General features: G+C 38.3%; 1 protein-coding gene across 1 annotated transcript in view; it reads right to left on the bottom strand.

Moving 5' to 3' along the window:
• Window positions 1-214: 214 nt before the first annotated feature.
• The window catches only part of ptdss2 (phosphatidylserine synthase 2), a 28,675-nt gene continuing 14,041 nt past the window's right edge, over window positions 215-14,848 (bottom strand). The window contains exons 4-13 of the mRNA XM_062042748.1: window positions 14,131-14,213; window positions 11,721-11,788; window positions 8,179-8,313; window positions 7,975-8,025; window positions 5,380-5,493; window positions 5,183-5,301; window positions 4,999-5,113; window positions 1,544-1,689; window positions 1,287-1,472; window positions 215-1,017 (exon numbers count right to left, since the gene is read on the bottom strand). Coding sequence (XP_061898732.1) covers window positions 864-1,017; window positions 1,287-1,472; window positions 1,544-1,689; window positions 4,999-5,113; window positions 5,183-5,301; window positions 5,380-5,493; window positions 7,975-8,025; window positions 8,179-8,313; window positions 11,721-11,788; window positions 14,131-14,213 — 1,171 coding nt within the window. The 3' untranslated portion in view covers window positions 215-863. The remainder of the gene's footprint in view (window positions 1,018-1,286; window positions 1,473-1,543; window positions 1,690-4,998; window positions 5,114-5,182; window positions 5,302-5,379; window positions 5,494-7,974; window positions 8,026-8,178; window positions 8,314-11,720; window positions 11,789-14,130; window positions 14,214-14,848) is intronic.

The following is a 14,848-nucleotide window of genomic DNA, read 5'->3' as shown; positions in this document are numbered from 1 at the left end:
TAGACAATTTCTCAGTTTTTTTATTGAAAACATTTGGTTGTACAGAAGCGTAACTCCTTTTTTACAGCAAGGCAGGCAGAAGTCGCTGCCCTCGTGTGGCTACAGGCGGAACTACAACAACAAAATTCCACTTATGGCTTGAATGTTACACAAAGCCGAGGTGGGAACGGCATCGAGGACATTTTAAGACCGACGTTAAAGTTATTATTGCAAGTTGCAGCAGATGATACACCTTTATGCTTTTAAGTACAACTCTGGAATGTAGAAAAAAAAAACAATGTACTTTTTATAACATTGGAACAAAAATAAAATAAAATGTGCAATAAAATACATTTCATTTTGGTGAGGTTTTAAATTATGGCTTCAGTAATTAAAGATGTTTATGCTTCAGCTGAGTGAGTTCTTTTAAGTGTTAACTTACTCAAAACATAAGAAAAAAACAAGATGGAAGAGGAAAGTTTGGTTTTCAATGAAGCTCTGACTGTTGCTTTCCCAGACAGACAAAATGTACGGAGGTACATGTTGCACAACATCAGCACGCACTTCTTAAACGTTTGTCCTGAGAGGAGCGACAAGGCTTTGGCAGGAGGACGAAAAAACGGAAATGTTTTTGTCAGTTTGAGTGAAAGTGCGATCATCAACATGAACTCATACAGAGGTTGCCCCACCAAAATAAAAGCATGTCTACAGTCTGGTAATGGCGTTGGTGTCATCGTCGGTAGCACTGTGGTGTCAGGTGATGCACTAGAAGACCTTAAATAACAAAAACCAAGCCCACTAAATACTAGTTGCCTTTCTTCCAGTAGGCACTGGCCCACAGTTCTAGTCCTGGTGTTACATCCTCTTATGCTGTAGGCCGCCACTCAGGACTTCCTATGTCTCAGGACGTCCGAGGCGCCGTTCAGTTTGCTTCGCCCTGACGAAGCACCTGTGCTGCCGTTGCCGACAGGTCGATCTCTGTCTGCGGGGTCCTCCTGTTTGCGGCGCCGTGTCTCCTTGTAGCGGAGTGTGATGTCACTGCAAAGTAGACAATCTTTAGCCTTGACCTCACTTTTAAACCTCACCTGACAGACACATTCTAATCGTTACATACTGGAAAATAAAATGGCAATATCAGGGGTGTCCCGATACGACTTTTTCACTTCCGATTACATTTAGACGTTAACTGGCTTGTATCGGAGATTTTAGTCGATATCATCCGATACTTGTTTTTTTGTACTAATATCAATGGTACATAGTTCCATACAGACTGTAACCTAACCTAGCCTTTAAAGTGCAGCTCGTACCGGATGAAGAAGCGCCAGAGGGTCCATAGGAGGATGAGGAGGAGGCCCAGCAGCCAGCACTGCATGATGAAGAAGGGAATGGGCAGCATGATGGTGTTGGGGTCGTACTTGACCACGATGAGGAACTCCGTCACGGTGATGGCCGCCACCAGCCACGCCTGCTGGCCCAGCTTCTTGTGGAACTTCCTGCGGTCCAAAAGAGGCAGGTGGCGATAAGCCCCGGCGAGCTCCCGCGTGTCCGTGTGCTCGCGACTTACGGGTCGTCCATGAAGTCGTAGATCTCCCTCATGGCCACGCCCCCCACGTTGACGAAGAAGACCAGTCGCAGCAGCACCAGGTAATGTTCCGGAGGCATCCACAGCACAAACTTCAGGTAGAAGGTGTTCAACTCCGCCAGCAGGAACTTGGAAGAACAATCCATGAGTCAGCAGATTTCTTTGAATCGATGATGTAACAACTGCTCAATTGATGGTAAACAAAAGCACAACAGCTGAGAAGCACAATATTTTTGTACAATGTCAGCACTTTGGTTCATGTTGTAATAAATGTTCATTTCGTTTAATAAATATATTTTTAATGTACCATTTAACAGTGAGCTGGTAATATATGGAAGTAGAATTGTCTCACATCAACTTATATATATCTCAATATGATAATACATATGCATATATTAATAAATATACAAATACAAATGTGATATACAAATAAATAACTTGTCGTATATTTGTAAATATATATTTGAGATTTGAAAATATATACAAATAAAATGTATAAATATAAAAATGTGACATACAAATAAATCAAGAATTTGTATAACTAAACGTGTATTTGTAAATATATTTTTGAGATTTTAATATAAATATGCTTGATTTTGTATTTGTATTGAATTTGCATATGTGGATGGCTTTTTTGCTTTTGTGTGAATGAGACATTCCTCCCACAAACCAGATGCACAAATAAATGTGACCTACACACTCCCCTGAACAACCAGCAGAGGGCACTGCAGCCAGAGCGGTCTGGGTCACAGAGCATTATATGCATTATATGCAAAATGCCCGGAGTTCTCTGCACAAAAACAATCCAGTCTTTACAGAGAGAATGCACAACGGTCCTGCGCTTGCTAAGGTTAGCGTCGTATTAGCTAATGCTAATTTATCCAGTTAATCTGAAAGACTGTGCTAGCTGCTTATTTTATTGTATGAATGCCGTTTAATGACCATGTCCCGATGTATATTCTGATCTCTTATTAGTGTGTGTCAAATCATCATATATCAATCATCATATGACCCTCCCTAGTGTGCCTCTGATTGGCTCGCCAGTGTCTGACCATGTCTGTGACCCAGACCGCTCTGGCTTCAGTGCCCTCTGCTGGTTGTTCAGGGGAGTGTGTAGGTCACATTTATTTGTGCATCTGGTTTGTGGGAGGAATGTCTCAACGACACAAAAGCAAAAAAGCGATCCACATATGCAAATTCAATACAAATACAAATACAAATACAAAAACAAGTATATTTATATTCAAATCTCCACAATATATTTACAAATACAAGTTTCTTTATACAAATTCTTGATTTCTTTTTATGTCACATTTCTATATTTATAAATTTTATTTGTATATATTTTCAAATCTCAAAAATATATTTACAAATACACGTTTATTTAGACAAATTATTTAAAAATACATCACATTCATATTTTTCTTTGTATATTTATTAATATATGCATATGTATTAATATCATATTGCTATATATAAGTTGATGTGAGACAATTCTACTTCCATGGTAATAATGTAACTATCCATTTATGTTTTGTTTTTATACACTTTAAAGTATGTCTTAGCTGTGTTGCCGTAGTCAGGAAGTAGTCTTAAGTTGAATGGCAGTCTTAAGTGTTTGTACTGTAAGTATTGCACTTATTACACACCAGCTGTTTGGTTATATTGTGCATCTTAGTTGTAGTATTAATTACCTAATTTAGGCATGTAAAATTTCTAATGCTTATCAGTAGCATGTATATGGCACGTCTTTTACTATGGGAATTGTTTCTCATCACTATTGATGAAACATTATTTCACCATACAGTGGAAACTCCATTTACAAACCCCTCTATTTAAGAATTTCTTGATTTAGGAACTTTTTGGTCGAGCCAACCATAACTAACAAACGAATCATGTCTCTGTGTACGAACGCTTCATTCACGTTTTGTGTCACGCCTGCAGGCAAAAAACAGGGCGCAATGTTTTTGGGGAGGCGGAGCATGTGGCTTGCTGCTCAGGACACTATTAGTCACTTCTAAGTAGAGGTGGGGGAATTAATCTTTTTTTAGATGCACCACATTTTGGACATAGACGGTTATAAAATCAATTAGTAAATGTCAATAATCAATCATTTATTTATTGTAAATAAAGTAATAGACAGTTCTGGTCCAGTTTTGCACATATTTCTATTAACTTAACACACTTAACTTTAACTGTTTCTTATTACAAATGCACTGTTTTTAAAGTTGCAAGCGATAAGAGCGTATTTAGTGAAACAAACATTTTTTTAAAAACTGCATCAATATACATAAATTAAAGACGCATCGAATCGTAGCTCCTGAATTGTAATGGAAATCGAATCGTGAGGTGCCCAAAGATTACCACCTCTACTTCCAGAAAAATACGCTTAAAAAGCAGACTTATTTCACCGCAGGGGGAAGAGCTACTTTCATTCTTCACTTCCTCCTGGCCCCTTGTTTTCCCTCCGTCTGCTCCTTCCTTTTTCTTCATGTCCTCCTTGCCATTGTTAATGTACCATATTTTTCGGAGTATAAGCCGCTCCGGAGTATAAGTCGCACCGGCCAAAAATGCATAATAAAGAAGGAAAAAAACATATATGAATCGCACTGGAGTATAAGTCGCATTTTTTGGGGAAATTTATTTGATAAAACCCAACACCAACAATAGACATTTGAAAGGCAATTTAAAATAAATAAAGAATATTGAACAACAGGCTGAATAAGTGTACGTTATATGAGGCATAAATAACCAACTGAGATTGTGCCTGGTATGTTAACGTAACATATTATGGTAAGAGTCATTCAAATAACTATAACATATAGAACATGCTACACGTTTACCAAACAATCTGTCACTCCTAATCGCTAAATCCCATGAAATCTTATACTTCTAGTCTCTTACGTGAATGAGCTAAATAATATTATTTGATATTTTACGGTAATGTGTTAATAATTTCACACATAAGTCGCTCCTGAGTATAAGTCGCACCACCGGCCAAACTATGAAAAAAACTGCGACTTATGGTCCGAAAAATACGGTAAGTGGATTGTACCTTTTTAAAATGTTTATTATTGTAGCGATATAGTTGTCAAAGTTTAGTATTTTTGCGATTTCTGATTGTGTGTTTTGGCAGAGCAGCGGATACATAACAGTTTAGCTTGTTGTTGTTTTGGCTTGTTAATAAAGAGACAGTTAATTCATCACTTCCTTGTTATGCTTGTTTGATGTACAGTACCGTATATAACTTGATATTGTGTTCTAAATGTACAAACTTTCACTAAAATATGGACTTTTGTCGAGGCTGGAAATCATATTTCATATTTACATTGTTTCTTATGGAGATATTTGCTTCACTATACAAAATTTTATATTTATACACCATGTTTATGTTTGTAAATGGAGGTCCCACTGTACATGTTTGTTCACTGTCTCACCATGAATATGATGCCCAACACGGCGAGCCAGCGCCGAAGGTTAGACGCAGGCTTCCACTCGAACTTTACCCAGTTGTACGGCGTGAACTGGAAGGCGATGCGCTTTATCTTTCCTCTGTGAAATAAAATTAATTAGAATTAGTTGCAGAAAAAAACGACATAATTGCAAGTTTTCGAGTCTTACTTGTAGGTGGGGATGTTCCACAGGCCCTGCCACTGATAAGGCTTCATGGACAACCAGCCCAGCGTCTTCATGCCGCAGTAGATGCCCAGACTGTTGCACACCAGCACGTCCATGATCCACTGGCAAATAGAAGACATAACGCTGGCACCATTAGGAATACGAGCTGGGAGACAACAACAATGACAAGCGGCACTTACGTGGTCCCACCAGCACTCGGAGAAGTTGGGCAGCTGGTGTTCCAGGCTGTACTCCAGGAACTCAAACATGACGCTGATGATCATACACATCCACCAGTCCCGGATCATCAGTGTCTGGTGGGAAACAGGAAGGACATTGATTCAACGCGCTGAAGTGTCAATACATCGTGAAAAACGAGGAGTGATACTGCGTCCTCTCAATATATCGATGTGTGTGTCCCTTTAAGACAAACAAACGTGTGACCGATACAACTTGTGTGTGCTAGACCAGTGGTCCCCAACCACCGGGTCGCACAAGAAATGTATTTAAAAAAATAAAAAAAATTTTTTTTATGAAATCAACATAAAAATCACAATATATACATTATATATCAATATAGATCAATACAGTCTGCAGGGATACAGTCCGTAAGCACACATGATTGTATTTATTTATGTAAAAAAAAATATATATATATGTATATATATATATATATTTTTTTTTTTTTTTAAATACACCCCCCCCCGGTCCGTGGGACAAATTTTCAAGCGTTGACCGGTCCGCAGCTACAAAAAGGTTGGGGACCACTGTGCTAGACTGTGAAGCAACATACATACATATACATAAACACACACAGACTTCCTTTTATTGTCATTCAATTTTGAACTTTGCAGTACAGATAAGAACGAAATTTCGTTGCATTAGCTCATGGTAGTGCAGGATATATATATATATATACTGTATATATATATATATATATGTATATATATATATATATATATATATATATATATATATATATATATATATATATATATATATATATATATATATATATATATATATATATATATATATATATATATATATATATATATATATATATATATATATATATATATATATATATATATATATATATATATATATTGCCAAAAGTATTTGGCCACCCATCCAAATGATCAGAATCAGGTGTCCTAATCACTTGGCCCAGCCACAGGTGTATAAAATCAAGCACTTAGGCATGGAGACTGTTTCTACAAACATTTGTGAAAGAATGGGCCGCTCTCAGGGGCTCAGTCATTTCCAGCGTGGAACTGTCAGAGGATGCCACTTGTGCAACAAATCCAGTCGTGAAATTTCCTTGCTCCTAAATATTCCAAAGTCAACTAACGGCTTTATTATAAGAAAATGGAAGAGTTTGGGAACAACAGCAACTCAACCACCAAGTGGAAGGCCATGTAAACTGACAGAGAGGGGTCAGCAGATGCTGAAGCGCATAGTGCAAAGAGGTCACCGACTTTCTGCACAGTCAGTTGCTACAGAGCTCCATACTTCATGTGACCTTCCAATTAGCCCACGTACAGTATGCAGAGAGCTTAATGGAATGGGTTTCCATGGCCGAGCAGCTGCATCTAAGCCATACATCACCAAGTCCAATGCAAAGCGTGGGATGCAGTGGTGTAAAGCACGTCGCCACTGGACTCTAGAGCAGTGGAGACGTGTTCTCTGAGTGATGAATCACGCTTTTCCATCTGGCAATCTGATGGACGAGTCTGAGGTTGGAGGTTGCCAGGAGAACGGTACATTTCGGACTGCATTGTGCCGAGTATGAAATATGGTGGAGGAGGAATTATGGTGTGGGGTTGTTTTTCAGGAGTTGGGTTTGGCCCCTTAGTTCCAGGGAAAGGGACTTTGAATACTCAAGGATACCAAAACATTTTGGACAATTCCATGCTCCCAACCTTGTAGGAAAGTTTGGAGCAGGCCCCTCCCTCTTCCAACATGACAAGGTCTATAAAGACATGGATGACAGAGTCTGGTGTGGATGAACTTGACTGGCCTGCAGAGAGTCCTGACCTGAACCCAATAGAACACCTTTGGGATGAATTAGAACGGAGACTGAGAGCCAGGCCTTCTCGACCAACATCAGTGTGTGACCTCACCAATGCGCTTTTGGAAGAATGGTGGAACATTCCTATAAACACACTCCGCAACCTTGTGGGCAGCCTTCCCAGAAGAGTTGAAGCTGTAATAGCTGCAAAAGGTGGACCGACATCATATTGAACCCTATGGGTTAAGAATGGGATGGCACACCTACTCTGTGGGCTAGTGGTTAGAGTGTCCGCTCTGAGATCGGTAGGTTGTGAGTTCAAACCCCGGCAGAGTCATACCAAAGACTATAAAAATGGGACCCATTACCTCCCTGCTTGGCACTCAGCATCAAGGGTTGGAATTGGGTGTTAAATCACCATAAATGATTCTCGGGCGCGGCCACCGCTGCTGCCCACTGCTCCCCTCACCTCCCAGGGGGTAATCAAGGATGATTGGTCAAATGCAGAGAATAATTTCGCCACACCTAATGTGTGTGTGACAATCACTGGAACTTTAACTTAAAGCGTAACACACGTGACTTTCACAACAACGGCTGAGAAGCAACATCTTAAGGTGCATGCAGAGGTAGACAAAGCTGCTGGATGTTGGTACTTCATCAGCAGAATTTATCCAGCAGCAACAAAACACTGTAAGAAGACAAGTTCACGATACTCGAGGTACTGCGTTTCTTTACCAAAAAGTCGACGTCAATGTTGCACTGTGCTGCCATACATATTTACCTTTATGTACCAACCCAGGAAGTGAGCCGGGACAAAGCCATCCATCTTGTCCTGCAGAGAAAGGGGAAATGTCAAGTGATTCCAAAGAAGAATGATCGTACATAGAAGAGGAAGACATGGCTGCAAAACACAAACAATTTTAGAAATATATACTGTATCTACATTTAATTAGTACATCAATTTGTGAAGAAAAAAAATCTTTACCCAGAGATTGTGTAAGGGGTCTGTGGTGTTGTCTGGATCGTAGATGAGGCAGTTCCCCCCATAGTCGCGCTCGGGTAGGGGCACACCAAGTTTGGGATCAATGTACTTCATGAACTGCCGACCGTCATGCACCGTCTGGGTGAGGAGTAAACATTAGCTACAAAAAGCCACCAACAGACACAAATTATGAATATAGTGCCATAAATAGGAATGATTATTACAATTTCACTTTATGAACATTTAGAAATTGCTGCTAACCATTCAGGTAATTATTTGTTCATCCACAACACTTGTAATTTAAATGAACAATAAAACCAAAATTAAGATTTCTTAATTTTTCATCACAGGTTATACAACAAAACTTTGTTTCAACAATCCTATATTGGCAGCATTCTTAAAAATATATATATAAATATATTTTTATATATATATATATATATATATATATATATATATATATATATATATATATATATATATATATATATATATATATATATACACATATGTGTATATATATATATATATACGTGTATATATATATACACACATATATATATATATACACTACCGTTCAAAAGTTTGGGGTCACCCAAACAATTTTGTGGAATAGCCTTCATTTCTAAGAACAAGAATAGACTGTCGAGTTTCAGATGAAAGTTCTCTTTTTCTGGCCATTTTGAGCATTTAATTGACCCCACAAATGTGATGCTCCAGAAACTCAATCTGCTCAAAGGAAGGTCAGTTTTGTAGCTTCTGTAACGAGCTAAACTGTTTTCAGATGTGTGAACATGATTGCACAAGGGTTTTCTAATCATCAATTAGCCTTCTGAGCCAATGAGCAAACACATTGTACCATTAGAACACTGGAGTGATAGTTGCTGAAAATGGGCCTCTATACACCTATGTAGATATTGCACCAAAAACCAGACATTTGCAGCTAGAATAGTCATTTACCCCATTAGCAATGTATAGAGTGTATTTCTTTAAAGTTAAGACTAGTTTAAAGTTATCTTCATTAAAAAGTACAGTGCTTTTCCTTAAAAAATAAGGACATTTCAATGTGACCCCAAACTTTTGAACGGTAGTGTATGTGTATATATATATATATACGTATATATATACATATATACATATATATATACATATATATACATATATATATATATATATATATATACATATACATATATATATACAAAATAATAATATTTTATATATATATATATATATATATATATATATATATATATATATATATATATATATATATATATATATATATATAGTATACACAAATACATACATGCATACACACACACAAAATATATACACAGATATATGTATCCATATATACACATAAATACACACTTATACACTTAAACATATATATATTAAGGGTGTAACGGTACACAAAAATGTCGGTTCGGTACGTACCTCGGTTTAGAGGTCACGGTTCGGTTCATTTTCGGTACAGTAAGAAAAAACCAAAATATACATTTTCTGGTTATTTATTTACCAAAATTTGTAAACAATGGCTTTATCCTTTTAACATAACAATAACATACATATACACACAGGGTCGATTGCCAGGGTTAATGCAGTCAACATATATAAAATAAAAACTAAATAAGATTAGGCTCAGAATTGGTTTCTTAACAAAACCTATCTACATATAAAGTGCAACATTTCCACATATAAAGTGCAACATTAAACTGATTCAAGTTGTTGCTCAGATTAAATAAAATGACAAAACTTTTCTTCTACATACAAAAAGTGCAACATTAAACAGTTTCAAGTCAACTCAGCCTCAGATGAACTTTTCTTTCCCCCCCCCAGCCTTTAACCCTGGTGGCTTTCACTCAATTTTCATGTTTTTTGCCAGAAAAATCAGTTTATCCACATTGTCTGCAGAAAGAGCAGACCTGCTTGCAGTTAAAATGTCTCCAGGTGTGGAAAATAGCTTTTCACTGCAGGTATGGCGAGGTAGTGCCTGGCTAACTTGGCAGTAAGAGGATATATGGGCTCTTTGTTCTTCCACCATAGAAGTGGGTCAAAATCTAGTTTTTAATGCAATATGGTCTTAAATCTGCTGCTATAAAAACACCAACGGCATTTGTTATTGCTTTAGCCCTGCCTGACTCGCCGAGGAGAGGCTGCTTGAATGCGGTGGGGAGCTGTTTGTTCGTCTTTCTCTTTGCTGAAGCGATGTTATCCATTGTTGTATCGCACCGCAAAACTGAAATGTTCCCAAACGGGAGATCTTAACGAGGCAGGAGGGTCTTCCAGCTCTGGTTTTTTTATTTTTTTTTTATTTAGCCTTTATTTAACCAGGTAAAAATCCCATTGAGATCAAGGATCTCTTTTCCAAGGGAGACCTGGCCTAGAGGGCAGCAGCAAGGTCACATTTAAAACAGTAAACAACACATAAAACATCACATTTACAACATTAAAACTTGCTCACATGACACATGTGCATACGGACAAGGTAGACTGCAATCCTTTCACAGAAGCTTTAAACTCATTCAATGTAACAAGGGTTTGAAGTTTAATATTCGATTGTAGGTTATTCCAAGCCTTTGGTGCTGAAAACCTAAATGCTGTCTTGCCCAGTTCAGTTCTTACTTTGGGGACGACAAATTGCAGAACATTCATTGAATGAAGATTGTGACTTCCTTGTTTCTTTGTTAAAAGACAAGACGGATAAGATGGAGTGATACCCAGAATGGTTTTGTAGATAAAAACATACCAATGATTGAGGCGTCGAGCACATAAAGATGTCCAGTTAACCATTAAGTATAATACGCAATGGTGAGTAAGGGGAGCGCAGTTGGTGATGAATCTCAGTGCCCCATGGTACACACTATTCAGCTTGTGGAGACAACCAGCAGTAGCATTCATGTACAACACATCTCCATAGTCAATAACAGGTATAAAGGTTGTTTCCACCAATTTCAATTTTTGCATGTTGTAGTAACCCGGTCGCTGCTAGCATGCCGTGTGTTGTGCCTCAGTGTGCATTCTTTACACAACGTGCGGTACGCTACTTAATATGTCCGTTTGGAAACTCGTTCGGTACACCTCCGAACCGAACCGAATCCCCCGTACCGAAACGGTTCAATACAAAATACACGTACCGTTACACCCTTAATATATATGTATGTATATACAAAAATGCGCACGAGTGCACGCACACACACACGCACACACACACACACACACACACACACACACACACACACACACACACACCCACGCACACGCACAGTTTATTATTTATTTTACTTGTGGGGGGGAAACAGCATTTGATGTATTTGTGTTTACTTTTATGTTTACTTATGTTAATTGTATGTCTGTAAAAATCTAACAAACAAATGTTAAAAAAAAAGCTATTCATTTCCGGTCTAGTTTTTTAATTTAAACACTGCTGTCACAACTCCTCTATAATCAGTCAAATAGTGAAAAAAATACATTATCCAACATCAGAGTGTAAATATCAATTTCTTAGACTTCTTCAAAACATCAGTCAAGCGAGCACTCACCTGAAAGAGGATGAAGATGAGGAAGAGCTCATAGACAACAGTGACGCAAAGCCAGAACCTCCAATAAGCTGCGGACACAAAAACAGTTAGCAACGTAAGTGGAGTAGAATACACTGCAGTGAGGTGTTAAATATTTTGGTTGCACACATTGAAAATCAAGATGCGGAAATCGATAGGCTACCGATCAGGATGGGCCGATATCAGTGAAAACCACATAATCGGCCAATGTCAATAAATGCTTTTCAATGCCTATTTCAAAAAACTATCATTTTCGGTTGATACTTTATTATTGACATAGGCAGCTAGTAGCAGCTAACTGTGTATGTCCATACACAGTGTGGAATATTTAAAAGAGTAGTAGTTTTTGTTTAGTTTTTGTCTACTGACTTTGTTTTGATCAATCAATTGTACGTGATTGTACGTAAAAAGAATAAGGAACTAGTTTAAATATCATGTCCTGCATTTTATTAGGCAAAACCGCAGGTGCGATGCATAGCACCACAAGGGCCCCGTTAAAATTGCAATGTTTATTTCTAATTATAATTGAGATAAACATTTACAGTTAATACCAAGGATGGGTACAGAACGTTTTTGGGCACCGACCAAATCCCCCCCAGTCCTATAGAGCCCCGATTCACGTAAAATCCAATGGTGCCATGTTTTGGTACCTGGGTTGCGTGTGATGTCACGCCCGGTTGACGACTCAGCACTTTGAAATCACTCCAGCAGCACTGAGAGCGGACTCAGCCAATTTAATGTTGCAATTTTCAATGCCAACAAAGAAATTGACTCAAAAAACGCTCCAATGTAAGTTAAGTAAGGCTTCACTGTTCCAAAACTGTGTTAGCTTGATGCTAATATAAACTGGTTTTGCTATTGACATGCTACTGATTAGCATTAGCGATTTTACATGGCCATTTAAACGCCTCCAAGCTTGTTATTGAAAACTGCAACAAAGATGCACGTTGGTGCGTAAAAAGCACAACACTTACAGTATTAACACTTTTTAGGGCGCAACAAAAAACACACCATAATCTATACACTACTGCCATTTAACGTCTCTAACACTAGCTGCAACTTAATGTCATACTTGCAAACGAGACTCAGAAATGTGATATTAAGACATGACATAACAACTGGACAGCAGTTATAATCAGTTCATTTTTAAATGCTGCAAAAAAAGATAATTTATTATCAAAAACAATTCATATTTATTGACATACACAAAAGTACCAAAAATTGGTACTGTTGAGTATCGGAATCGAATCCCAGGTACCAGGAATTGGTACCGTATCGGTTCAAATAGGAACAGTACCCATCCCTAGTTAATACTGACTCATGGACGTTCAGTATCAGCAGCAAAAAACCCTGATGGGAACATTTCTAGTTAAATTGCATCTACATAAATAAACATGCCAAACAAATAACTGCCAATAAAAAACAGCAGTTATCTTTCTAAAGGCAAACAATTGTTGATAGGGTGAATCTCAGATTGTGCAGGTGTACCTAATGTTGTGGTAGGAGAGTGCACACTGCCAACAAGTTGTGCTAATTTTATTCGCCCAGCATGACGGTTTGCATTTCCTAAAATCCCTCCAGGCATTCTCCCTGGTTACCTAACAGACGTGCAACGAGGATAACAACAACAAGTCTTTGGTTGCAAAGACTTGGCTGTTGATCCATAAAAAAAGAAGCAGGCAGGAAACGTAGCTTGAAGATGGAAGCACCGCCCACTTAGATTCCTTCCTTCCTCCATTTCGCACAGGAGTTACTTGTGCAACAGTGCAATCGGCGTTAAAAAGAAACATGTTTTGCTACATTCATGTGTCTTTAGAAGCACATATTGGGAAAGAGGGGTTAAAGTGATCCTAATTTGTTGTATAACGAACCAGATCACCCGCTAATCAAACAGCAGCAATGTTTACTTTTACAAACCAAAACAAATAAAACGGTGTTGCATTTAGGTCTTACTCAAGTCAGGTTTTATCAGCTCCGACCAAAATACCAAGCCAGACTGGTTGGATTTTATACACACACCCCGAACCGGCACAAAAAAATGAGGGAACCGTCAGCACCCTGAAGAAGTCTTAGAATGATACGACTGCAAGCTTGCAACAAAGACAGACTTCAAAGTCAGGGATGCTGGCATGACAGCAGTTTTATCAAAACAGGACAGCATGTCTTTTTTGACGTACAGGATGCTGTCATGACTTCACTCTTCTATTTTTTGCTCCCTGATTGATGTCTCTCACACCACACACACGCGCACACGCGCACGCGCACGCGCACGCACACACACACACACACACACACACACACACACACACACACACACACACACACACACACACACACGCACACACACACACACACACACACGTTTGCACAACGCTGGCAGTGCTCATCTTACCTGGATGTGGTCGAGTGAAGGGTCCATCTTTGGCTTGTGTGACCCCGAAACAAAGAAACACCAGGATGCTGGCCACAATCCCCCTGGAGAACATTTGATACTTAAAATCTTCTTTGTTACACGTAGAACCACTATGGACAGGCATTTGACATTTTCTTTTTTTTTGGACCCGTTTTCCTTACTTTGATAATTGTATATATTTTTTCATTTTGTAAAAATGCTAAAAACACTTGGTTATTATTATTAGTGCTGTTAAGCCAGGGGTGTCCAAAGTGCGGCCCGCAGCTGATTGTTTACCGGCCCGCCACAATCTGGAAATGCTATTGCAAAAATTAAAAAAACATTAAAAAATGTGGAATGAGGTGAAATCTAACTAGAAAAAGTTGCAATGTTGACACAAATCTGCCATGCAGGTTGTTTTTTTTCCTTTATCTATCTTTATTTTTCTTTTCTTGCCATTGCTCCACAAAAAAAAAATCAATGTTATGAGGAATTATTGACCTATTCAAGGCTCCAATTATTTCAAATATTTCACTTTAAAATGTTTTATGTGGAAAATATTGCATATATTGTGTGGTTGCCATACAAAAACAAAAACGTTGTTTACACCAGCAGTGAGAGAGATTCGGACCGAGAAAGCGACGATTAACCCATTAATTTGAGCGAGGATGAAAGATTCGTGGATGAGGAACGTTAAGTGAAGGACTAGATGCAGTGC

This window comes from Entelurus aequoreus, linkage group LG03 (genome assembly GCF_033978785.1).
Source record: "Entelurus aequoreus isolate RoL-2023_Sb linkage group LG03, RoL_Eaeq_v1.1, whole genome shotgun sequence".
Classification (NCBI taxonomy): domain Eukaryota; kingdom Metazoa; phylum Chordata; class Actinopteri; order Syngnathiformes; family Syngnathidae; genus Entelurus; species Entelurus aequoreus.
The sequence above is the reverse complement of the archived record's forward strand: the minus strand, read 5'-3'. Positions and strand labels throughout refer to the sequence as shown.